This window comes from Nannobrachium achirus, assembly GCF_963921795.1.
Source record: "Nannobrachium achirus genome assembly, chromosome: 7".
Lineage (NCBI taxonomy): Eukaryota > Metazoa > Chordata > Actinopteri > Myctophiformes > Myctophidae > Nannobrachium > Nannobrachium achirus.
This window is the reverse complement of record NC_137816.1, coordinates 11,287,544-11,312,543: the sequence shown is the minus strand read 5'-3', so window position 1 is coordinate 11,312,543 and position 25,000 is coordinate 11,287,544. Positions and strand designations below refer to the sequence as shown.

The 25,000-nt window shown below is 43.4% G+C and overlaps 2 protein-coding genes across 2 annotated transcripts in view; both read left to right on the top strand.

Moving 5' to 3' along the window:
* The window catches only part of ush2a (Usher syndrome 2A (autosomal recessive, mild)), a gene marked incomplete at both ends in the record, with an annotated part of 371,709 nt that overhangs the window by 90,969 nt on the left and 255,740 nt on the right, over positions 1-25,000 (top strand). Inside the window, 7 exon segments of the mRNA XM_080730052.1 lie at positions 1-152; positions 2,114-2,342; positions 5,881-6,001; positions 8,291-8,438; positions 9,640-9,915; positions 16,165-16,340; positions 17,130-17,277. The exon segment at positions 1-152 is cut by the window's left edge and continues 7 nt beyond it. Of these exon segments, the coding sequence (XP_080586178.1) occupies positions 1-152; positions 2,114-2,342; positions 5,881-6,001; positions 8,291-8,438; positions 9,640-9,915; positions 16,165-16,340; positions 17,130-17,277 (1,250 nt within the window).
* LOC308289103 (ribose-phosphate pyrophosphokinase 1-like) lies at positions 2,779-3,741 on the top strand (the record flags this gene model as incomplete). Its single annotated transcript, XM_080730665.1, has 1 exon — positions 2,779-3,741. The coding sequence occupies one exon, from the start codon at positions 2,779-2,781 to the stop codon at positions 3,739-3,741; it is 963 nt and encodes a 320-aa protein (XP_080586791.1).

Here is a 25,000-nt window from a genome sequence, read left to right as displayed (position 1 = left end):
CCAGCAGCCTGTACCAGTAGGTGTTGTGCTGAGTTCTTCATCTATCCGTCTGTCCTGGGGTCCCCCCGACTCTCCCAACTCCCACTCTCTCAACCACACTCTCCTCAGGGACGGACAGCCTGTTTACACGGTCCACAGTCGATATCCCTTCCGTGAGTAGACACACACACACACACACACACACACACACACAGACACACACACACACACACACACACACACACACACACACACACACACACACACACACACACAGTACAGCGCTGTATAACTTCACATCGTCTGTTATAAAATGGGTTCTTCCAAACCTCGACACTGACTGGCTGAGACCACATTCACGATATAGGCTACTCAAAGCTAAATACAATGTTCGTACCATGCTTTTGTATAATAAAACTGTGTAATAAAAACAAAAGATAGAATTTAAAATGTATTCAGTTACAGATAAAACCACTGACCATGCACAAACGAAAATTAAGGGCATTTTGTCTATCATTTCAGTTATTATTATTACCCATTATATATTCGTTAGTTTTCGTTAACTAAACTAAAAGAAAGGAAAACTTGACTTCGGTCCATTATATCTCCCCTTTATATCATTTTCATTGTTGATTTGTCACCTTTACAGCGAAGTACAGTTATAAGCAACAGGCATTCGTGGAATGAGCACCACAGCCAAACGAGTGGGTAGCGCCGACCCAGAATTTGCCAAAATGGCTGTTCTGATGGCATTTACTCTCGTTTTGGGCTTCCCTGACTCTGAGCTTAACAGCTCTGTACCGAAGTCAAGTTTCCTTTCTTTTTGTGCTGAGTTTATAATACTCTTGCTTGGGAGTGAGAATGTGTTGAATGATCAGGTAAATGTCACAGTGTCACCAAAAGCATGACCTAAACTGGAACCTAAACCTGAAACCAGATCTACAAGCTCACAACACGTTTTGATATTAGCTATTTTGATACCGTTGCCCGACACAGTATACACAAAACCAAACATGGACAATTCTGCAGTAAAATAGAATGTAATTTGCCCAAAAAAGAAAATTGTGATAAGATCTTGTTGTGGAACTTGAATCTTGAATCGTATCGAATTGTGAGTTGGGTGAATCTTTCATTCCTTGTTTTAACCATCCTTATAAAAGGGATATGGCACTCAAACTCATGGTATTATTAATATTCATGATACACCACAAGGTTGAGCGCCACATCAATTACATGTTTCACAAGCACAGAAAGTGATCTGAAACTACTTTTTTTTTTGTTATCAATTATTTTTATTTTCCATAACATGAAATTAGAGACATACATATGAATAGAACAAGAAAAAGTAAAACATTAATCAAAAGAAAAATGCAATTAACAGACAAACAACACAAACAATAGCAAAACAAGAAAAGGAAAAGAAAACCCACCCACCCCCTTTCCCCGGACCAACACGGAATGTACAATAGTGCATGCCTGTGCTAGGCTGTTACCACTATATAGTGATTTCTTGAATCATAGCCTTAAGCTTATCTGCAATGTCCGACCACATATTAATGTTTTCTTCTTTTGCTCCGTGTAACCTTGCTATCGACTGCTCTAAATATACTATATCTAGAAAGGTCAAGGCCCACTGGCGAAACGTTAACGTATGAGGAGGTTTCCACCGCGTAGCTACCATCTTCTTCGCCGCCGTTAATCCAGCAAAGAAGATGCGCTTGCGTATATTGTTTAGTTGCAACTGTGAGACGTCATTTAATAAAAATAAAGAAGGAGAAGATATGATATTAATACTAAAAATAGTTGAAAGTTTGGAGGCAACCATATTCCAGAATGACGACACATTTGGGCATTCCCAAACCATGTGAAGGAAGGTACCAATACTGTTTGAGGCGCAGAGAGTGCAGTTGGGATTATTCAAAATCCTCATAGCACATAGTCTGCGGGGAGTTAAATAAGTCCGATGAACAAAATTTAAATGAATTTGTTGATGGATCTGAAACTACTTTAAGTAAAAGTACCCTTTGCTCTCTTCTCATTCCCCATTCTCTCTCTCTGTTTCTCTCACACCTCTCTCCTGCCTATATTCATTCCTGTCTTTTCTGAACTCCTCTCCTCTCCTCTTCTCTTCCAGATCCAGAGATGTTTGAAGACAGTGGCTTGTTTCCGTTCACTAACTACTCCTACCAGATGCTAACGGCTAACATAGCGGGTCAGACGAACAGCTCTTCTGTGTCCTACAAGACGTTATCCGCCATACCGGCTGCAGACCAGCTGCATCTCAGCCTGGTGGGACGACCAGGGCCCACGAGCGCCAGCTTCAACTGGTCGGGTCCACGGAATGATACTGGACCAGTGGAGAGGTACTGAGGGAGGAGAGGAGAATAGATGGCAAGAGTGAGGGAGATGAGTATAGACTCGATCTGTCTTTATGCCCCTCACTCTATAGTCTTTACTATAGAGCAGTGTTTCTCAACGGGATACAGCCACTCACAGAGATTTGTCACATTTATTGTAAGATTAGATTCCATATATTGGGCATATATGGATACTACTGTGTTTCTTTTATGCCCATACTTATACTGTATGGTGATCCCTCAAGTCATCAGTATGATGGCACAGTTCTATGATAAGTGATTTTCCGCCCAAATATGGAACGTCATAATATGAGTGATGTCACACAAAGTCTGATATAAAAGTGTCGGAACGTTCTCCCATATGTCTGTCCCTCAACGTAAACGTATTCTATGTACGCTGTTGGTATAACCAAGCTTTCCCAGCCCTTGACGAGAAACAAGAATGCGTAACATCAAGATCTTCAGCGGAAGCTCCCACCCGGACCTCGCCCAGAAGATCTCGGAGCGCCTGTGCCTGGAACTGGGCAAAGTGGTCACCAAGAAGTTCAGCAACGGCGAGACGTGTGTGGAGATCGGCGAGAGCGTGCGCGAGGAGGACGTGTACATTGTGCAGAGCAGCTGCGGACAGATCAACGACCACCTGATGGAGCTGCTCATCATGATCCACGCCTGCAAGATCGCCTCGGCCTCGCGGGTCACGGCGGTCGTGCCCTGCTTCCCGTACGCCCGGCAGGACAGGAAGGACAAGAGCCGCGCGCCCATCACCGCCAAGCTGGTGGCCAACATGCTGTCGGGTGCCGGCGCCGACCACATCATCACCATGGACCTGCACGCCTCGCAGATCCAGGGCTTCTTTGACATCCCCGTGGACAACCTGTACGCCGAGCCCGTGGTGCTGAGGTGGATCAAGGAGAACGTGGCCGAGTGGCGCTCCTGCGTGGTGGTGTCTCCGGATGCCGGCGGCGCCAAGAGGGTGACGTCCATCGCCGACGCGCTCAACGTGGACTTTGCGCTGATCCACAAGGACCGTAAGCGGGCCAACGAGGTGGAGCGCATGGTGCTGGTGGGCGACGTGGCGGGCCGCGTGGCCGTGCTGGTGGATGACATGGCCGACACCTGCGGCACCATCTGCCACGCCACCGACAAGCTGGCAGCGGCCGGAGCCGCCAAGGTGTACGTGATGGTGACGCACGGCGTGCTCTCGGGCCCCGCGGTGGCCCGCCTCAACAAGGCACCCGACCTCCTGGAGGCCGTGGTGGTCACCAACACCGTGCCCCAGGAGGACAACATGAAATACTGTCCCAAGATCCAAGTGATGGACATCTCAGTCATGCTGGCCGAGGCCATCAGGAGGACCCACAACGGAGAGTCTGTGTCGCACCTCTTTGTCCACGTGCCTCTGTGAACATAGACACCTTTCTTACCTCTTCTTCCACGTAACTGTGAACATAGAAGCCTTTTTCACATGTTCCTCCACGTCCCCCTGTAAACATAGAGGGACATACAGTATTTAGCTGTCTTAATTACCAGGTCTTATGTGTCTTAACTTAGCCTGATTTCAGACTGACATTGTCCCATTGACAAGAGATTTCAAACGGTAGGGGATTTGAAATTTGAAATTCCCAATCACGAGGTCTGGTGGGAGGGGCTGTGTTTGACTTTGACAAAAACATTCCTCCCTCCCCCTCCCCCTCCCCTCTATGACAGGCATCAAACAGGTCGTTGTCTTTGATGCTAACGAGGTAAGCATACCCCCCTTTGATGTTCAAAGGGAGCAATTAAGAGTTTTGGCTGAGCTCCCCTCCCTCCACTGTTACTGTTGTTTTTCAAAAGTTAGACCCACCCCCTCCTCCGAGGCTCCGACTCTCATTGGCTTGGTTCTGCCTAAACCAGAGAAACTTTAGCGTCATATGACAACACCAGACCAAGAAAACCAGTCCACTCAGAGAGTGGGCGGGTCTATGGGCTGGATCCAGACAAGTCTTAACTTAAAGAGTTGGTGCCATAGTTTTGTACTTTTTCTGTTTTGTGTGTGTCTATGGAGTTAACCTTACTCCAATAGAGTGGTTATAATGTGCAATTTTGCACATTATTTTTGGTTTCTTCCTGAAAGCTGAAAGCCACTGAGTCAAAAGGCCTGATCGAAAAACACATCATGGCACCCCATCTTTAAGATTTTTTTCCTCCAAGGGTAAACAGCCCTGAATTAGTCACATCACACCATGGCGCCATGACTAAGGCATTTTACCGCACTCAAAATAGCGAAACAGCATTGGCCACGCCTCCAGGTCTTTTAACACATCGAGTGCCCGGATGTATGACGTGTGTGTGTTGCTGGTGCCCATGGCAACGCGTCATTTTACCTACCGGCGAGAGTACTGGCGAGAAAAGTAATCCGAGTAAATGTAATCTGAGTATGTCCTGTTTATTTCGCGAAAATCTTCTATTTCAGTCAGGACCGTTTTTTTATCAATTCTGAGCCACATTGTTTGTGTGACGGCCGGTAGAAGAGGCTGCCGTTTTGAAATGAAAGTGATTTAAAAGCTAGATTAGGAGAGAACAGCATTTCTGTGCAGCCGATAAACAGGAAGTCAACGAGACACACAGCGCGTCCGGATGACGTAATTGCGCGCTGCATGTTGGGAAATGGAGTTTGCTTCATCACCGCGGTAGCCAAGTGCAGTAGCTACAGTACAGTATAGTTTACTGTACAACGCGTCAAACGCGTCGTGGGCCTCCAGCGACATCAAAGAAATTTACTTGTAGACACCACGTGGGCACCCGATGTGTTAAGTTAAGTCAAGACTTGCTGGAGCCCTGATTCAATGCCACCTTGACTATGCTTGCGGGCTAAAGCCAATGACCACCCAATTCCAATTTCCAACACGTTTTGCTAGTCTGGGATAGCTCAGGATAGAAGGGTGCCATGGCATTGGTCCGACATTTCATTGTTCCTACTGTACATCCCATTAGTCCGAATCTGGTGAATGTTAACCTGGTGAAAATACTATGACTAACCCTAACCTCCGTAAAACTATGCCCACCTAACCTAAGGTGCAATTCTGGGAACACACTATGCACACATATCAATTTTCAGAGCATAAGCCTACATTTTAAATGGGTATGGGCGGAAGTAAGGGATATTGAATTGGGGGGGTGCTCCCTCTATATTATAGAAGGAGGGACATGATGACAGACACTGATACAGAGGAGGGAGAGACCTGGATCAACAAAAAGATGGAGAGTAGGTAGAGAGAGAACAAATCAGCTGGAGCGTACCAAAACCACCACCAGACCAGGATCATATATTGTAGACCAAAGCAGAACCAATTGGACCAGAACCAGAATCAACTGGACCAGAACCAACTGGACCAAACCAGAGAAACAGAAAGAGTGATAGATAGCAGTTGTTGTAGTTGCATATTTAAATGTTCTCTTTCACAGCCTCTCTCTCTCTCTCTCTCTCTCTCTCTCTCTCTCTCTCTCTCTCTCTCTCTCTCTCTCTCTCTCTCTCTCTCTCTCTCTCTCCTCCCCCTCCCTCTAGGTTTGTGTTGTCGTCCATAGAGTCATCCAGTAGAGAGCCTGTTGTCCATTACCGTGGTGTTTCTACAGATGCAGTAGTTAGTGGTCTGACACCCTTCAGCCTCTACATGTTCACCCTGGAGGTACAGTACGTACTGTAGGTTCAACAAACTGTTTTTACCACAGGGTTCCCACGGTCATGAAATTCCTGGAAATATTTTGAAATTAGACAAATATTTTTCCAGTACTGGAAAAGTTTTGGAATTGATCAAGGGTCCTGGAAGGTCCAGGACAAAATAGCTATGCATTGTCTTTGGTTATTGATTTTGTTAATACCTCTGAAAGGACAAATTAAACATTAGCCAAATTGTCAAATATTAGAGGCAGAAATTGTGAAAATAGCAGATCTACATGCTCACAACGCCTCGCTTTGCGAGGCGTTGTGAGCATGTAGATTGGCTATTTTCACAATAAAAGTCTTAGTGCTCGTCAGGGTGCCGGGTCCCCAGTTCAAATATGATTATTTCGGGGGTCACGGCCTGAAAAGGTTGAGAACCACTGGCATACACTACCTGTCTTTGGGCATTGCACATAGGAGTAAGCGACTTGTTATTGAGCTGAATTATTGTTTTATAGTCCTGGAAATCGGATTGTATATTCGGGAAAGGTTTTGGAAAAGTTTTGGAAATTAACTGGTAAAGATGTGGGGGAACCCTGTTACCATACCCTAGGTGGGGTTGGCAAAAGGGCCGGGCCAGGGCACCTGATAGAGAGGAAAGGTACTGGTTGGAATAACGTGTTCCTTCCATACGCTACGTCCTACCTGTCAGGTGAAAAGAAGTGGCTTGAACTCCTCATGCATAGCAGGAAGCATGAGGCCAATCCGTTGTCTCCCCAGGTTGGCAGAGGGAGTGTAGCTCCCAGGATTACATTAGAGACTAATGTAACCCATTTTTTCCACCCAGTGTCATTGTATAATGATTAGACGATTGACACTGGGTGAAAAAATGGGTTACAAAAATTGGGGGATTAAAAAAAGAGAAAGAATAGAAAATGTTGAATAATTGCTTCTTCTGGGGGGTCCCTGGGGGGGGGGGGGGGGGGGGGTACGCAGCCAAGTACATATTATCATTCTGGGGGTCCTTGGCATGAAAAAAGTGTGAGAACTACTGATTTAGAATGCATTTTGTAGAATCCGCCTCAGGTCTTAATGTGTTAAATAGTCCCCCCAGGAATCCGAGGAGAAAAAGTCTTGATTCCGCGGAGAACAATTCTGATTCTGCGGAATTCTGCGGAGAACAATTCTTGATTCCGCAGACATTGAAACACCCTAAAATGACCAGTTATAAAGCTAAAAATGATATAGTTCTAATAATCATGTAAAACCCTTCATGATATAGCTACAATTAATTGTAATTAGTGGTTAGAATAATCAAATATTTGAATAATCATTTTTGAGAATGAAAATCTAATATTATACATCTATTATTTCTTTAATTGTTATTGTTTTTAATAATTACTTTCTGTTGCAAAGACTATATTGTCATACAAACCATGCCCATAGTAACCACATTTTAGAGGATAGCCTACCTACTACCTAGTATGGGTGTAATATTTATTTATTCTCTTCTGCATTAGCATTGTTATTGCCAGGACCATAGAGGCATAGAGGAACTATATTTCAGGTCACAGTTTCTGTCAGGAATGTGGGTGGGACGGGACCATCCAGCATCAGTGCAACTAGTAGGAGGGAAGCTAAGCTATTCCCCCAGGCTCTGTATGAGGTGGCCACTGGCCAGACTATTTACAAATCGTTTTATAATGGTAGTAATAACTGTTCCCGCCGCTCTGCCGCCACTCGCAACTGTTATTCCGCGGACATCAGTAAAGTCCGCGAATGGCCGAGAAAGGGTGGTCGCCAATTCCGCGATAATTTCTGTGATCGCAGAATCGCGGATTATGTTAAAAGGATCCCTGGCTAATACGACAAATATGCCTTAATATACATTATAATTGTCCTCTATAACTACAATGTAAAATTAAAAACATCTAAATTATTGTATTTCTTCTAGAAATAGCTAATCTTTCACTCAATAGGGGAAATGCCGCAAGATGATGATGTCATAAATGTCATGTGTGATCTATCCCTATGGAATGTATGGCATGCATGTGCAAAAAAACAACAACACAAACACATTTGAAATATTGATTTGATGCTCATATTAACCATAGGAAGTATTACGTTTGTTTTTATTTGCACACGAGTGAAAGATTAGATGTTTCTAGAAGAAATAAAATAATTTAGGTGTTTTTAATTTGACATTGTAGTTATAGAGGACAATTATAATGTATTAAGGCATATTTGTCGTATTAGCCAGGGATCCCTTTAAGAGAGTCATAACTTATTATAAAGTGATGGTGATTCTTTGCAGGTGTGTTCAACAGGAGGGTGTAGCACTGCCCCTCCCCTGTCCATCTTCACCGCCCCCGCTGCACCCCAGGACCAGCCCCCACCCACGGTCAATGCCACTGGTCCACACACACTGCAGGCTGTATGGGAACCTCCCACTCAACCCTACGGTAGGACACACACACACACACACACACACACACACACACACACACACACACACACACACACACACACACACACACACACACACACACACACTAACTGTCTAGAAAAAGTATGTGTGTGGTGGCGGGCTCATGCAGTCACTATGTCAGTCACTAGGCGGAAGAAAACAGCGTATGAGGACTTGTTTTATGTCTTGTTCGCACTAAACTGTACTGATATGTAGCTGAACCTATCATATCGAGACTAACCTGGACCAATCAAATTAACTACAATCGTAAACAAGGAGAGACAAGAGACGTCTCCGCTGCATCAAGCTACAACACACACACACACACACACACACACACACACACACACACACACACACACACACACACACACACACACACACACACACACACACACACATACATATATTCTGTTGCTTTTCAAAGATTCAGCCTAGGCTGTTACTATGTCACTCGAGCTCAGCTGAGATTAATTAGAAAGTGAGAGAGAGAGAGAGAGCAATGAGGAGGGAAAGAGAAACCAAAAGGATGTCCCAGAGAATGAATGAGATCTCTGGTGAATACATTCATTGTTAAAGTGAAGACAGACTGAATGGATCTCCATTCACTTGTCTCTTGTTCTACAGGCTGAGGGGTCAATTACATTTTAGGCCTTTACTGACTGACAAAGTGCAAGATCAGAGTAATCGGTATGAACTTTAACCCTAAGTGATCAAGTAGCTGTAAAACCAGCATCCGTGTCCAGTGGTGTAAAGTAACGAAGTACACTTACTTAAGTACTGTACTCAAGTACAATTCTGAGGTATTAATTTGTACTTTACTTGAGTATTTCCAATACTTTTACTTCTACTCCAGTACTCCACTACATCTCAGATCCAAATATTGTACTTTTACTCCACTACATTTATTCGAAAACTTAAGTTACTAGTTACTTTATAGATTTTGGTTATTATTACAAAACATACAATAAGCACTTCAACAATGCGACGTGAAGCATTGTGAGCTGGTAGATCTGCTATTTTCAAAGTTTTATACATTTGAAAACTTGTGAAATACCTTTCTACTTTTAGTCAAGTAAATGTTACTTGTAACCGAGTATTTCTGCATTGCAGTATTGATACTTTTAGTAAAAAGTAAAAAGTTTGAGTACTTTTACATGTCCTCAGTTGTTTTGCTTGTTTATCTTGTCATGCAGGTGTAATCACACGTTATGAGCTCTATCTACTGGGGCCAGTGGAATCACACAATCACACCAGTCCTGTGCCTGAGAGGAGGGTATTCGTGAGTTCCGGTTGGCTGGATCCCAGCGTCACTCCAGAGTCTAATGTAACCGCCATCGCCCCGCCCCCGGAGAACAGCACAACGATAACGGGTCTACAGGCGTTTTCCACCTATCACGTCAGAGTTGTGAGTGCGAACGTGGCTGGAAGTGTGACATCAGAGTGGACTGCCGCACGCACCTTGGAGGGAGGTCAGTACAGTATATGCGCCCACACACATCTATTTCCTTTTTTATGTTGCTGATTTCTGTATACATTTGACTTGACCTCACACAAACATACACGTCTTTTCACATGCATGTCTAAGATCGCAGTAGCTCAGGTGGGCACAGAATTTGAGCTGATCCATCAACCATACAGCCTCCAATTACATTCAGCCATGATCATAATGGATCAGCTGACATTTACTCTCACATGCTCAACATCTCTTGCTGCTGCCACAAATGACGGCTTGGCAGTGAACAAACTCCCTCCACCTCCCCAGCCTCATCATGTATTAGCTGTATTTTATCAAGCTTTTTTATCAGGTCACAGACATGGTCTACGTCTCATAAGACCACCTAGTCATCAGTGGCTCATTTACGTTCTCCACCACCTAGTCATCAGGGCCTCATTTACAAAGTTCCCGTCACTTTCTCCACATTGGCTGGCGCTGTAGCCAATGAGGAGGGCTAGGTGTCGATGTCCTGTCTGTTGTTACGGTTACGCTCCCCCAGGCTATGGGATTGATAGACCTGATCTACAGATCGAATGCCACAGATACAATCTAGAGCTGGATAAAGAAACTCTGGTTGCAATATGTAACTTCTAGCGATTGACTGGTCTATTTATTTATTTTCCTTCGACTGGCAAAAGGTCTAGCACTCCACCGTTTCCATAGTGTTGCGCTGCGTTGTTGTGTATTGTCTGCATGCTCTGCTTGCCTCTCCAGCAATGACCATTCTGTTAATGAGAGCTGAGAGCAAACGCTCAATCAAAACACGTCAAACCTCTGTGGAATCAAAGGCATGGTAGCAAGTTAGAAGGTGAAAACACAATTGTCTCTTATTGTAGGCTGCTACAGCTGACATCTCGCCTATACTGTGGTGGTAGAACAGCTTTTTTTTTTTTATCCATAAAATAATTGGTGCCGTCTGGGTGCGTCTTCCTTTTTTTCCTGCCTTTATTGATATGTTTATAGTAGGCTGACAGGAAACGGGGGAGAGATAGGGGGATGACACGCAGCAAAGGTCGTCAGGATTGGGACTCGAACCTGCGACGCTGCAGCCTTGGTGCCTGGACCACTACCCTGTGGCCCAGGCCGCGTCTTCCTTTTTTTTTAAGTTGGCTCCACTCGGATCTCGGAACCAATTTCAGGGGTCCAATTTTAGGGCTAGCCAAAAAAACAAATCATAATATGGGGTCGTGATATAGCTGTTTCAGAATTAGAACCCCTGTAATAAACCATCACTGCGTTTGTGTGCGTGCGTGCGTGCGTGCGCGCGTGCGTGCGTGCGTGCGTGTGTGCATATGCGCGTGACAATAAGAAGTACAGCCAATAAAGAAGTGCAAAAGTCTTACCCCCCTCCCTGCAACTTTCAATATCTATGATTTTTGAAGCCCACGTTTGTATGTCAAACTAGAATGAATAAAAATCACATTTATTATTTATTATTCTTTGTTATGCTAAAGAAAATGACAAGTGTGAACTTATAATGACATATAATTGTCATTTCTAGTTCATATATGAGAATCCCGATTCCCTACTCTGTCAGGGGTTCATATGTCTATTATCATGTCCATGTTATAACTGTGTCCTAAGGCTCTGCTTAGGGTCTTTTGAGATGTCTGTGTCATGCTTGTGCAGATTGTTCTGGAGCCTGATTGGAATATCATGTTCACATTGTCCTGATGTTTCACATCCAACAGAGGAGTTAGAGAGGAGAGCAGATGGTTTGCTGATCATAATTATTATTTATTTAGCTAGATTCGATTGCATTATTACATTAGAGGAGCTTATCTGCTGTGTTGGCTCATGACATGATGAAGGTCAAATGTGTGTCTCCAAGTCACGCCAGATGAGATAAGTACCGTATGTTATGTTGTTAAATTTTTTGCTGCCATTTTAAACATAGTTGAACTAAGCAGCTGCCAAATTGTCCTTACCTTTTAACGTGGGCACATGCACGCATCGTGCATGATCTGTGCGCGACTCATGTAGTAGACGTGTAGACTCGATGACAGCTTTGAATAAAAAAAATCCATTGAAATAGACATTGCCAGGCTGTATCCGCCACTGTTTACATAAAAAAACATTGGAAACAGCCAGCTGTGCGCTATGGTAACGCGTGGACACGTTCGCGCACGATATGTGCGGGGATCATAATCCAGGCGTGTAAAGACTGGATCAAAGTTTCCAAACGCAAAAATCGGATTGAAAAACGAGCTTTCCATCGCCGAGTAGCTTCCTCTTCTGTTACAATGTAAACCAATGGAGGCGGGCCCAGGCTCAGACCGTATACGGAAATCTAGATCCGGTCAAAACCGGAAATGCGGCAGGATACAGTTAGGAGACAGCTTCGAGTCCGAATCGGCGAAAAACAGCGATCATACTTTTAATTGTTTCATAATGATTAAAGCTAATTAAGTCTTCGGGCTCCTCGGGCATGGCAGGGCGGTACAGCGGGAAATCTAAGGTTTGCTCGGGGATCAAATGAGTTAAACTAGATATGTTTTTTGATTGATTGAAGAATTTATTTGAAGCATCGGAAAGGGTACAGTTTCATGACAGTACAGTTCACTGGTACAAGGTCAACTAAAAGCAAACACTCAGGAAAGCACATGGCTTATTTACATTGAGATCCTTTTTTCAACTCATATAACATTTTACATTTCGTAAAAACACGGTGCAAAAATAAATGGTATGTACAATAGATAGGTCAGGGGGATGTAAGGTTAGGTTAAGTTTACTGTTACCTGTTTCGAGTACAACCGCCTGTAAGTGGCTTTTCAGAGCGGTTTTAAAGTAAGGTAGGGATTTACACCCCTTTAAGGCCTTCAGTAGGGCATTCCACATTTCAGTGGTATAGCAGGTGAACGAATTTGACCCTTTGTTTAAGCCGAATCTGGGTTGAACATGATCTGTGGCGCTGCCTCTGGTGTTGTAATTGTCGACATCCTTGACGTTTTGGAAGTATTTTGTCAGGTACATGGGTATCTTAGTGGTGTAGTGTATCTTGTACACCAGACCCATTGTAAGATGCTGTACTCTGTCATCTACTGTGAGCCACCCCACGCTTGAAAAGTGATTAGCAGTAAGGTGAACCCGAAAAGGAAGGTTAAGCAAGGTTAATTAGTTTGTTTTGGGCTGTTTGGAGCCTTGTTCTTAGACCTTTGAGGCGTGGCGATACCATACGTGGACTGCATAGTCAAAGAGGGGCTGAATGAGTGCACTCGCTAGAGTCTTCTGTATTGTAATTGACCAGCGGGGCAATCCTCTGTAAAAAACGAATTTGTTGGTTGATTTTGATTACCTTAGTAGTCATTTTTTCACTGGAAAGATTAGCCTCTAGGATGCAACTTTTTCGTGTTATTACGTTGTCACCCACTTGACTGTGAAGTTATCGACCTTGGTAAGGTTATGATTTGAAGAGGATGGATTCGGTTTTACCCAGGTGTATTGAAAGTTTGTTGTCATTGAGCCAGGTGCAGATCTTATCTAGTTCAGAGCTAAGGGCCTTTTCAACCTGTAATATGTCCCTGTCCGAGACAAGGAGAGCTGAGTCATCCACGACAGAAACAGGTTGCAGTCGCAAGCAGATGCCATGTCGTTTACATATTTTGGAATAATAGAGGCCCTAGGATACTTCTTTGAGGAATGCCACAGCTTGCTGGGAGAGGGGGGGGGGGGACAGGGTTCCGTTCAACTCCACCACCCATAGGTGATTCTAGCCTCTTCTATCAGGGGTGTAAGACCGACCGGGTTCCTCATGCACGCGCGCCAGAGCGTGCGAAAATTTACAGGATTTGTACGGTTTATCTTGTTGTTCTACTCCATTACATCGCGGATCCAAATATTGTATTTTTCCTCTATTTATTTTAAAACTGTGGTTACTTTGCAGATATAAATTATAATATTACAAAACATACATAAACCATACTTTAACTTAAGTAGAAAATTCGGTAGAGTTGGCTTGCTTGCTTGAGAGAGAGAGAGAGAGAGAGAGAGAGAGAGAGGGCTTTTCAACACCAGAGCTAAATAACAGACACTTTTTTGCTCTGTGGAAATTCGGCCCTGGTGGCCAGGGGGTGCAAGTGCACCCTTGGCACCCCTATAAAATCGCCTATGCCACCACCTGTTCTCTGCCCACCAGGTAAGATTGCATCCAGCTCACTGCTGCGCAGTCAAGACCAATAGCTTTCAATTTATCAATCAGAATAGAGTGATTTGGGGTGTCAAATGCCTTCTGGAGGTCCAGCATGACCATGCCGCAATATTTGCCCAAGTCCACTTCATGTTTCAATTGTTTATGTTTATTGTTTTTGCAACAATAAACATAAACAATTGAACTAAGAATTGAGATGGGGCCGTAGTTGCTAGGGTTTAGTTTGCTGCCTTTTTTGTGCAGGGGGGTTACTTACTTATGTAGTCAAATTAGGTGCTAGTCCAGATGACAAAAGAGGCAGAAAAGTCTCTAATACACACAGTAAAACTAAATGTCATTACTATATTCTATTAATAATATACTAATTATTAAATAACAGATGATTGAATTAAAACCGCTAGGCAGGAATGAAAGGAGAGAATTAAACATAAGTAAGGCAGAGATGCGTCTGTGTTGGGCGATATGGCTCATTAAGGCTAAACGATGCCTCCAACAATACTGTAAGCTAACAACCATATGATAACAACATATTAAAGTGTGTGTGTGTGTGTGTGTGTGTGTGTGTGTGTGTGTGTGTGTGTGTGTGTGTGTGTGTGTGTGTGTGTGTGATTATGTCTGCCCATGAATCCCATTTCACAGTAGATTTCATGGCTGGATGTCAACAGTAGAATAAAGAATCTATCCATTTAATGTGTCATATATATTAGTGACTTCACATGCCCTGACTATTATGAATGAAGTCTTCATCATGATCATGATCGAGTGGGGGCGGTCCTTACGCACGCCAAGGCCCGCCCCCACTCGATCCTGATTGGAGGAATGCCGTCACCTACAGGGAAAACCGAAACTGCTTTTTTCTCCTCACAGGGGATAGGGCGGAAGTCCTTATATGGGCCAAACACTCTATAGCAGGGTTCCCCAATAGGCGGCCTGCGGGCCATTTGCGGCCCGCGGGGGGCTACTGTCAGGCCCCCACCAACCCCAATAATAATGGTGCTATAAGAGCAGCAACAACACTAGTATATCGTCGTTGTCGGGTGGAAATCTCGTATCTCCAAATTTGTACGTTCTTTCGCAAAGTAAAGCCCTGCTTCATCATTCAAGGCCGTCTCACAAAAGTAGTGAAAACGGCAGATCTACAAGCACACAACGCCTCGCGGTGCGAGGCGTTGTGTGCTTGTAGATCGGCTGTTTTCACTAGTTTAAATCATTTTTAAAATGATAAATGCAAAACGAACGGTTTTGGACATACAAGATTTTCACCCGACAACGACGATATCTGAACTGTCGCTGGAGTAGCGGGAACGCCACCGCCTCCCCTTGCAATGTTGTGGCCCTCGGCTTGGTACCCTAGACATGATTTGGCCTTGGGGAAAACTAATTGGGGAACCTTGCTCTATAGTAACTAGTGCTATCAGAACATAGACCCATTTTGTTATTTGAATCAAATGAAATCACTTACCCTACCTAATAAGTTCATGTCCTATCTGCCACAGTTCTTATGTTTTAGAATCATATTTGGGTCAAATTAGAACCAACTAAATGTCTACGTTATTTTAGCTGACTGATGTTCTACTGATCATAAAACCACATGTTATAACAGTCGTGTAGATGATACTTTAGTTTCAGAAAGTTGTTTAAGAGCAGAAAAGGTCAGTTTGAGCCCAAGTGATGACCTGGTTGTGTTGTATCTGTTTATGAATGCATGAATGTATTTGTTGTACTGTTCTGTCTATTGTATTCTCTGTATTTCTGTAATAAGGACCCTCTCGAAAACGAGATGATACATCTCAAAGGGTTATCCTTTCAATAAGGGTATAACAGCTTTGTCAGCTCAGCAGATTTTCAGATGTTCTGAATCTTTATGATTTGGAATAGAGAGGCTTAATAAACACACACTGAATGACTACTGTACATACATCTTTACTGCTCTCTCTGTGTGTGTGTGTGTGTGTGTGTGTGTGTGTGTGTGTGTGTGTGTGTGTGTGTGTGTGTGTGTGTGTGTGTGTGTGTGTGTGTGTGTGTGTGTGTGTGTGTGTGTGTGTGTGTGTGTGTGTGTGTGTTTATTCGCTCCAGCTCCTGAGTGGATTTCTCCTCCAGATGTGTCTGCTGTGTCGCCATCCAGCTTGAAGGTCACCTGGAACACAACTGAAGGTCATGGGGTCATTTCCAGAGGAAAGGTCAAAGAGTACCGGGTCAACGTACTCACCGAGCAAACCAGCAACCCCTTCGCTCCCCCGGTTGTTAGTCAGGTTAGAGACACACACACACACACACACACACACACACACACACACACACACACACACACACTGGCTTAATGAAATTCTCTCTCTCTCACCGAACTACCCCTCCAGCTATCTCTCTCTCTCTCTCTCTCTCTCTCTCTCTCTCTCTCTGTTTCTCTCTCTCTCATATTTAACAATACCTTGCACAAATGAGATTCTGTTATCAGCACCTTAATGAGTTAATTAGACTGTGTGTGTGTGTGTGTGTGTGTGTGTGTGTGTGTGTGTGTGTGTGTGTGTGTGTGTGTGTGTGTGTGTGTGTGTGTGTGTGTGTGCGTGTGTGGTTTCAGGGTTCATATCAGCTTGATTATAATACTGTTTTAAATGAGGATGGCATGACAGCCCTCCCTCAGGAGGTCATTTAGACAACGCAGCCTCATGATGTCCCTCTGTGTGTGTGTGTGTGTGTGTGTGTGTGTGTGTGTGTGTGTGTGTGTGTGTGTGTGTGTGTGTGTGTGTGTGTGTGTGTGTGTGTGTGTGTGTGTGTGTGGCATGGAGAATGTTATGACAGGATGTCTCCATTTCAATAGACTGGCGTGCCATCGATTGGCTGTAATATATGGTTTGATGTGCTGAGGTTTGTGTATGTGCGTGCGTGCGTGTATCAGACCTTGTCCATATAGTAAGTAGATTGAAGAACGAAACTCTTCCTCCCAGATACTGCAGGACTACTGTGTAATTGTGTCGAGTGTGCGAGTGTGTGCGTGCGCACGTGTGAACGGTGAACTAACATCAACATGCGTGTGTGTTCAGGTATTGTACAGCACGTCGTCATCTTCTCAACCAGGCTATGAGGTCAGAGGGCTGAAGCCACACAGCATTTATAACTTCACTGTTACAGCCTGTACCAGTACAGGATGCATCACCAGTACACCCAGTACAGGACGTACTCTGCCTGGAGGTAACACTCCACACACACGCGCGCGCACACACACACACACACACACACACACACACACACACACACACACACACACACACACACACACACACACACACACACACACACACACACACACACACACACACACACACACACACACACACACAAATGTTATACAGATTTCCTGTGAATAATCAGAGCATCCATTGTAATCTTGTTTTTGTCTCAACATTATAAGTGATACCAGCCTTAAAGCAATTGTGGATTTATCTGAAGACCATCAGTCCTGTCCATTGAGATTGAAAACAGAAGCAGCTTAAATAGAAAAGGTGCTCCACACTTCTAGCTAATCACTTCTTAGAACAACTCTGATCTAAGATCTAAGAAGCCCTCCTCTACATATGTTGACCGTAATCATGCAAATGGTTAGGGTTCATCCTCCGCGGATACCAGTGTCATGGCAATGTGCCCATTAGATTTCTAGATATCTTGTGTACCAGTTGTCCAGGTGTATTTTCAGTCAACCACCTCCCCAGAGGGACTACCCTCTAGTTCGCTGGGTCAGTTCCTTAATATTGTGACAGTTCCTTGAGGTAACAAGGGTATATGATGAACAAATGATCACCCAGGCATTCATCATTGCCTCTGAGCTTCATCCTGTAAAGATGCTAAACAACTAGCTACAATTATATATGGATACTTTAATGCCACGACACTGTGGCAAACATGGAAGTGTAAGCAATCAATTCATGTATTGTTTAACATGAAGATATTTAGCTGTGTATGACCTATTTACACTTTTGCATCTATGCTGGTAATTTAATCTCATGTTGCCAGACCTCAACAAATAGTCTTTAGATGTACATAATTATAGTACCCAAGTAAACGTAATTACTGTCCACCACTGCCCTGGCAGTTGAAAATGAGACTTTAAAGACTTGACTTTAGAGACTTGCTTTTGGAGAGAAAATGCCTTTGATGTATGTTTTAAAGTTAACTTAGGCCACGTTTCCACGGCGACGGTCTTTAGAGAAAACAGCAAAATAAAATGTCAGATATGCCGTCCATTTAGATGACAACAGAGTTTTTCTGCAACAAAGTGAAACCACCTTTCAGAGTGGAAATCTTTGAAGATGCTCCACGCCCATCTCCATGTAAACAGGAAAAGCTGAGGAAACGACAAAACTTGTGACATCATGGCTCACGTTAGCTCACGCCACGTGCGCCACGTGCGGATGTAAACTAACAGGGCATGCACATTATAGCGTTTTCAGTCAGTGTTGTGTCTTCGTGTAAACGCTGAATAAAAAGAGAGAACAGAACTTTGCCGTTTTCTGTTCTGATCATTGCCGTGTAAAGCCCTTTGCACACAGACGCGTTTTTCTCGCACGAAAAAAAACGTACAATTCCATTTTTTTAAAGAAAACAATGATTCTCTATGACCTCATGCACACCGGCTCCGAATTTGCCATGCGGCAGGTGGCTGCGGCAGTGTGTTTTTTTTCCCGATCGAACCCAGTTCGATTCGTGCATCTTGTTGCATGCGGTAAAAACTCATGGGCTCTATTATGAACCAGGTCTTATGCCTTAACTTCGTTGCCTTTTTTTTACTATTTTGAAAAACATTTTTAAATACTTCAAATGCTGATCTACATCTGCACGTTGTGAGCTTGCAGATCAGCTATTTGAAATATAAAAAAAAACATGTCTATATAGTTAAAAAAAAGGCAAAGAAGTTAAGGCATAAGGCATAAGACCTGGATCATAATAGAGCCCCTTGACTCCTTTTATGACTCCTTTTCGGATCCGCAGTGTGGATTCTGCACAGCCTTGCACACCAGATCCATTGCATTTTAATCATGCAGCAAACGGAAAGAAACGCAACGGTCCTATGTGCAAAGCCATTAAATGTGGCCTTAAGGCCTTTCCATAGTCTCTCCGTAACCGAACTTTTCTTCGGACTCTAATTCGGTATAATGCTTTTCAGAAGTCGCGAGTGACGTCATTTTAAGAAAAGTACCGTTTCGGAGAGACCATGGACAGGCCTTGACAATCCATAAGTTTCATGTTGTACCTGGGATTTGAACCCAAGTCTCACATGTGGGAAACCAAAATTATAGCGCTCATCAGGGTCTGAATCTCTCAATTGAAGAGCAGACCACTTCAAAGTTCCAACCACTGCAAATTTGCTTGTTATACTGTATTAGCATACCCTACCATGCAGAAAAAATAAATACAAAAAAATGTATTCACTTTATATAAGTTCTGGATTGCAGCTTACATCTTTTGATATAACCTTTATTTATTTTTATTCTGCGTTCCCCCTTGATGATGATTCTTATCACCCACAGCAGAGTAAAACCATCCTGCCACATTACACCTAATTCATACTGAGTTGTGTGCCACTGTCACGCACCAAAACTGCATGGCAGCTCATGCATTGTGAGCTTGTAGATCTGCTGTTTTCAGTGTGAACAATGCCAATTATAAACCAGGCATTAGTGAGAGAGAACCCAATTCTATTGCAGAACAATAATGTGAATGTAGCAGATCTCCCTTTGATCAGATCTCTACGCGCGGCCGCGCGCGCACACACACACACACACACACACACACACACACACACACACACACACACACACACACACACACACACACACACACACACAGAGAGTCAATCGTTTTGAGAGGCTCAGTGTTAAGCAGAGGGGATATTCATGGCGTGCTGCAGTAAAAACAATTTACTGTTAATTACATGGAGAAAAATGTGGCATAGCACGCACTCCCTGCTGACCATGAATCTCACTCACACACACACACACACACACACACACACACACACACACACACGCACAAACGCACGCACGCACACACACGCACGCGCGCGCGCGCACACACAGTGCTATGTTAGATTTATAGCCAGTATGAAGGTAGGATGAATTAGCCCTGTTTAATAACTCGCACACAAATCACTGAGACTGAGACGAGGCCTAATTGATCAGTGCACGGTGACGGACGCGTGCGCGCGCACACACACACATGTCATTTCATTTAATTTTCTTCTCTCAGACATATGTGAGGAAACATTAAAATCTCACTTTCTCACTTGATCTGTCTGTCTGTCTGTCTGTCTGTCTGTCTGTCTGTCTGTCTGTCTGTCCTGAGCCTTCACTAATGCGTACACAGTAATGAGTGAATCATTCTGCAGGGGCACATATGGTACAGAACAAACACACACAGAGACAGACGACCCCAAACATCCATCTGTTCATTCATGTTGCCTTCTCTTACTGTGCGGATACCCTTGTGCTTTCATCTATAAATACTTCTCCCATTGATTCCAACATTAAGACGTATTGTTATCAGCTATGTCTGTTAAGGGAGTGCTGTGTTTGTTTGTTTGTTTGTTTTTTTGTGTTGATACAGTATCTCGTATCGTCACTGTCGGGCAGAAACCTTGTATCTCCATGTTTCATCTTTTTATGTTATTCTTTCTTCATTTTGAAAAATACTTTGTCTATGATAGTGTCGTGCAAAAGTAGCAATGCAACGCGCAGTGAGCTTGTAGATCAGCTAATTTAGCTTTTTATGTTTGAAAGTTTTTGACTATGATGACCTATAGACGACAAGGGATGGCTCGTTGAAAGTGGTTACGTCTGTCTTGGAGTTTTATAAATATTTAACTGTTGAAATGTATAGTATTAACAATAGCTTGTGAATACCATAAATAATAACTACGTTGGATCCATTGGAACGCATGTTCTTTGTTCCATTTCCTGGAAAGTAACATACAAGGTTTCCAGCAATGATATTTTAATCCATGGTTCAAATGTATTTTTAATGGCTACATCTGTTGACACGGCATCCATTTTTGTTTCAGATCTTTCCAAACACATCTCTTCTCTAGACTGTAATACAGGACGCTACAATATGGTGAATTGCACCCAGATGACTTTGTCGATGTATTTTTAACGGCCACAGCTGTCGCCTCCATTGTGGGAATTTTATTTCATCTGATTCAAAAGAAATCCCTTGTTTTAACTGCAAGAAATAATAATGGCATGTGGATGATATTTTTATTCCAAAACCATTTATGTTGAATATTTATCTGATGGCCATCAAATCTCTGTTGACAACTGACAATTACCCATAATTCTCAGTGCTGCTCATTCAGTTTGAACCTTCAGTCTGTGGACCAGTTCACAAGCTAAAGGGAAACTTCACAGATTTCTTTTGTAAGATTTGTTTTTGGGGCTTTTATGCCTTTATTGATAGGACAGTAGACTGCCAGGAAATGGGGGGAGAGATGGGGAGAGACACGCGGCAAAGGTTGTCCGGATCGGGATTCGAACCGGCAACACCGCCAGGCATTCATGCCTACTGATCAATAATATAGTCTAGTCTGTTAGGGGGCACAGTGGTGCAGTCGGTAGCGCTGTCGCCTCACTGCTAGAAGGATCTGGGTTCGATTCCCGCTGGGGACGCGGTGGGCACTGGGGGCGTGTTCTCCCCTCCCTGTTATCAGTGCCCATACCCTAGGTGGGGCTGGCAAAAGGGTCTTTCTGTTAGACAATTGACACTGTGTGAAAAAAATGGGTTACAAAAATCGTGGGATAAAATATATACTGTATATAGTCTGGTAAAAATGTACCTATGTTTTAATTGTCATTCGATCATGATAGCGAGCGCTCCCCCACACCCTTAGTGATGACATCATCCGGAAATCCCACAGTCCGTCCGCCTCCATGTAAATGGAATTATTGTCTCCGTCAGGCCGAAGGCATGGGAGAGACTATGTTTTGCCACTTGTCCGTGCGTCCGTCTGTCCGCCTGTTACCAGCTAACCTCCGGCGCCGTTGGCCCGGTCACTGCCAATATGCACACACACTTCCTGGATCCTAATTCAGAACATTTTTCACATGGGCCTGTTCTAGCTCTACCATGAGGCCCATTTTTGCTAAACGTATTTTTGGAGGAAAAACCTTTGCCCTGCATCTGACTTTTATAGTGCAACCAGGAGGCGACTTATTTAAATTACTCCTACAGATCTTTTCCAAAAATCACACAAATTGGTAGACATTATCTCTACAGTCATGTGATCAACGTGAATATGTACAATATTTCATATTCTATCCTGATTGGCTAACATTGGATTCCAAAGTTTGCAGGATTGCTCCGTTTTGAACAAAATGCCTCAAATCATGAACACATCCTGCGATTTGTGTGACATTTTTCAACTCGAGTCGCTATCTCTGCTGGTTGGTTGTTTAAGTTGTGGCCATATTTTCCCAAATATGGAGATGACTGACGTCTGACATCATAGATGTTTGTCGTCATAGACCACATGAGACTGACACAATATGTCCATATATGGGCTATGTCCATATATGGGCATTCCCAGATATGGACTTAATATTGATGACATCAGGGATCTCCATATATAGCGGGGCAGATAAATGCATTTTTGTACTAAAATACTTCACAAGTGGAAAGAAACCTAAAACTTTTCACAAGTACTCCTTAGGGGTTGTTCCTATGATAAAACACGTTAGACACTGAAAAATCAAAATGGCTGCCATGTTTCCAAGATGGCTGCCTCTGAACAGTACGCCAGCCAGTTAATGTCCGATTTGCATAATATTAGAGTTGTTTTGTAGGTTTTAAAACATCCTGAGTTCATTTATTACACTTTTAAAGCAGCCAGAATAACCTTTCTGACTTTTGGTTGGGGTCTTTCCTCACCTGGGACCCCCCAAACAGACCTCTGGGCCTATCTCAGTAATCGCTTTGCTCCTGCTCCAGAGCAATGTTAAATTAGATCATAACTGAAGCATTAAAGTTGTTGTAACTGGGCTCTGAAAGCAAAAATTAGTAGTAGCAAATACCCAGGGGTCTTCCACAGGGGGTCCGGGACCCCTAGGGGGTCCTCAGAGTTACTACAGGGGGCCTGCCGAATCTTGATGGGGAAGTTTTTTTCCTTTTTGAAGCGGTGAAAACCGCTTCCAATGAATGGCTTTGTGTGTATCACGCCCATATATGGTCATTTCAGTCCAGAATGAACAGGCTTTTTCAAAAACAGAATGTCCGTTTAATTACCATATATGGTGATCTCAGTCCAGAATGAACAGGGTTTTTCAAAAACACAAAGTATGTTACCTTATGTCCATATATGGTCACTCCAGGCCAGAATGAACAGGTTTTTCCTGTCCCACAGAATGTCCGTTTAATTACCATATATGGTGATCTCAGTCCAGAATGAACAGGGTTTTTCAAAAACACAAAGTATGTTACCTTATGTCCATATATGGTCACTCCAGGCCAGAATGAACAGGTTTTTCCTGTCCCGTACGTGTAAAATATCAGTCCAGAATGAATAGGCTTTTTCAAAAAGCAAAATGTCGATGTCCCTCCCGGTTAGATGAATGGATACTTTGAGGATTGGTCAAGCTTCACATGATAATTTGGCCTTCAGGGTTTAAAAAATGTAGTAAGCCACAAATACATTCAGAATAGAGGTTTTATCTGTCCACCGCTTCACTTCGAACCGAGGTTTGATTTTTTTGTTTTACATTTGAAACTGTTTTTAGTAGTATTCTCAGTATTATTCATAAAATTTTTGTGTTAGACAGACAGGTTCTCAGGTGTTACTGCAGGGATTGCAAGAATTAAGGTATTGCAACTTCTCACTTTGGGCGCGCAGACTAACATGTCCATTTATTGCACTGTACTCACACTGACAACACAACACACACACCTCTTTGTTATGGTCACCCCAAATCCCGCACCCTATCCTCTTAAAGAGCTCGCGGTCAATTGTACCCAGAGAAATTCACTACTGCATACATGTCCTCCCTAATAGTGTTGACAGTTTCCACTATAGCATTTGCAGGGAGGAGTGCAAGGCAGATTATTGTTTGCTTTGCAGCCACATTTGATGAGCTCAAGTACTGCCTTTGGAGCAGGGAGGGCAAGAAACCTGACTGGAACATCCCCTCCACTCTCTGAATTCCATCTATTTTTTTAATTGATGGAAGCTCAGGGCAATTTGTCAGGTATGAAAAAGTAGGCATCATAATATGATACCTTCATCAAGGGACATGATTTTGAGGAAGTGCAAACACATGAAGAGGCTGATACCCCGATTCCTTATCAAGTTCTTGCCTCCGGTAAACAAAAAAGGAAATTGATATATTCGAGTGAGTTCAAGTTATTGGATGTTACAAATATCAAGGGTTCCTTTGCGTGCATAGTTTTTCAGGTGCTGACAGGGGAAGAACATTTGTTGGAATCACCAAAAAGACATGGGTCAATGCCTACTTGATGATGATGATGATGACCAAGCCATAAATCCGCTTCAAGGACCTTGGCAAGGTCATTGGCCATTCCTCCTGAGCTTATAAATGGTGAGCTTCCATCAACATTGCAGTCGGAACATTTTGCATGCCATGTTTACAGTTCAAAAGGTCCAACAACCCTGGGATTACTCTGATGGGAACTATTTCTGTCAAAGAACTTGGAGGGTGAGATGCTACCTCCAACTCGTGCTGCTACCACATTACCTCCGTGCCAACTCCGTCACAATGCAGGATAAATCATACCTGACAAATTGCCCTGTGCTTCCACCAATCGAAGAAAATAGATGGAATTCATAGAGTGGAGGGTATATTCCAGTCAGGTTTCTTGCTCTCCCTGCTCCAAAGGCAGTACTTGAGCTCATCAAATGTGTCTGCAAAGCAGGTTT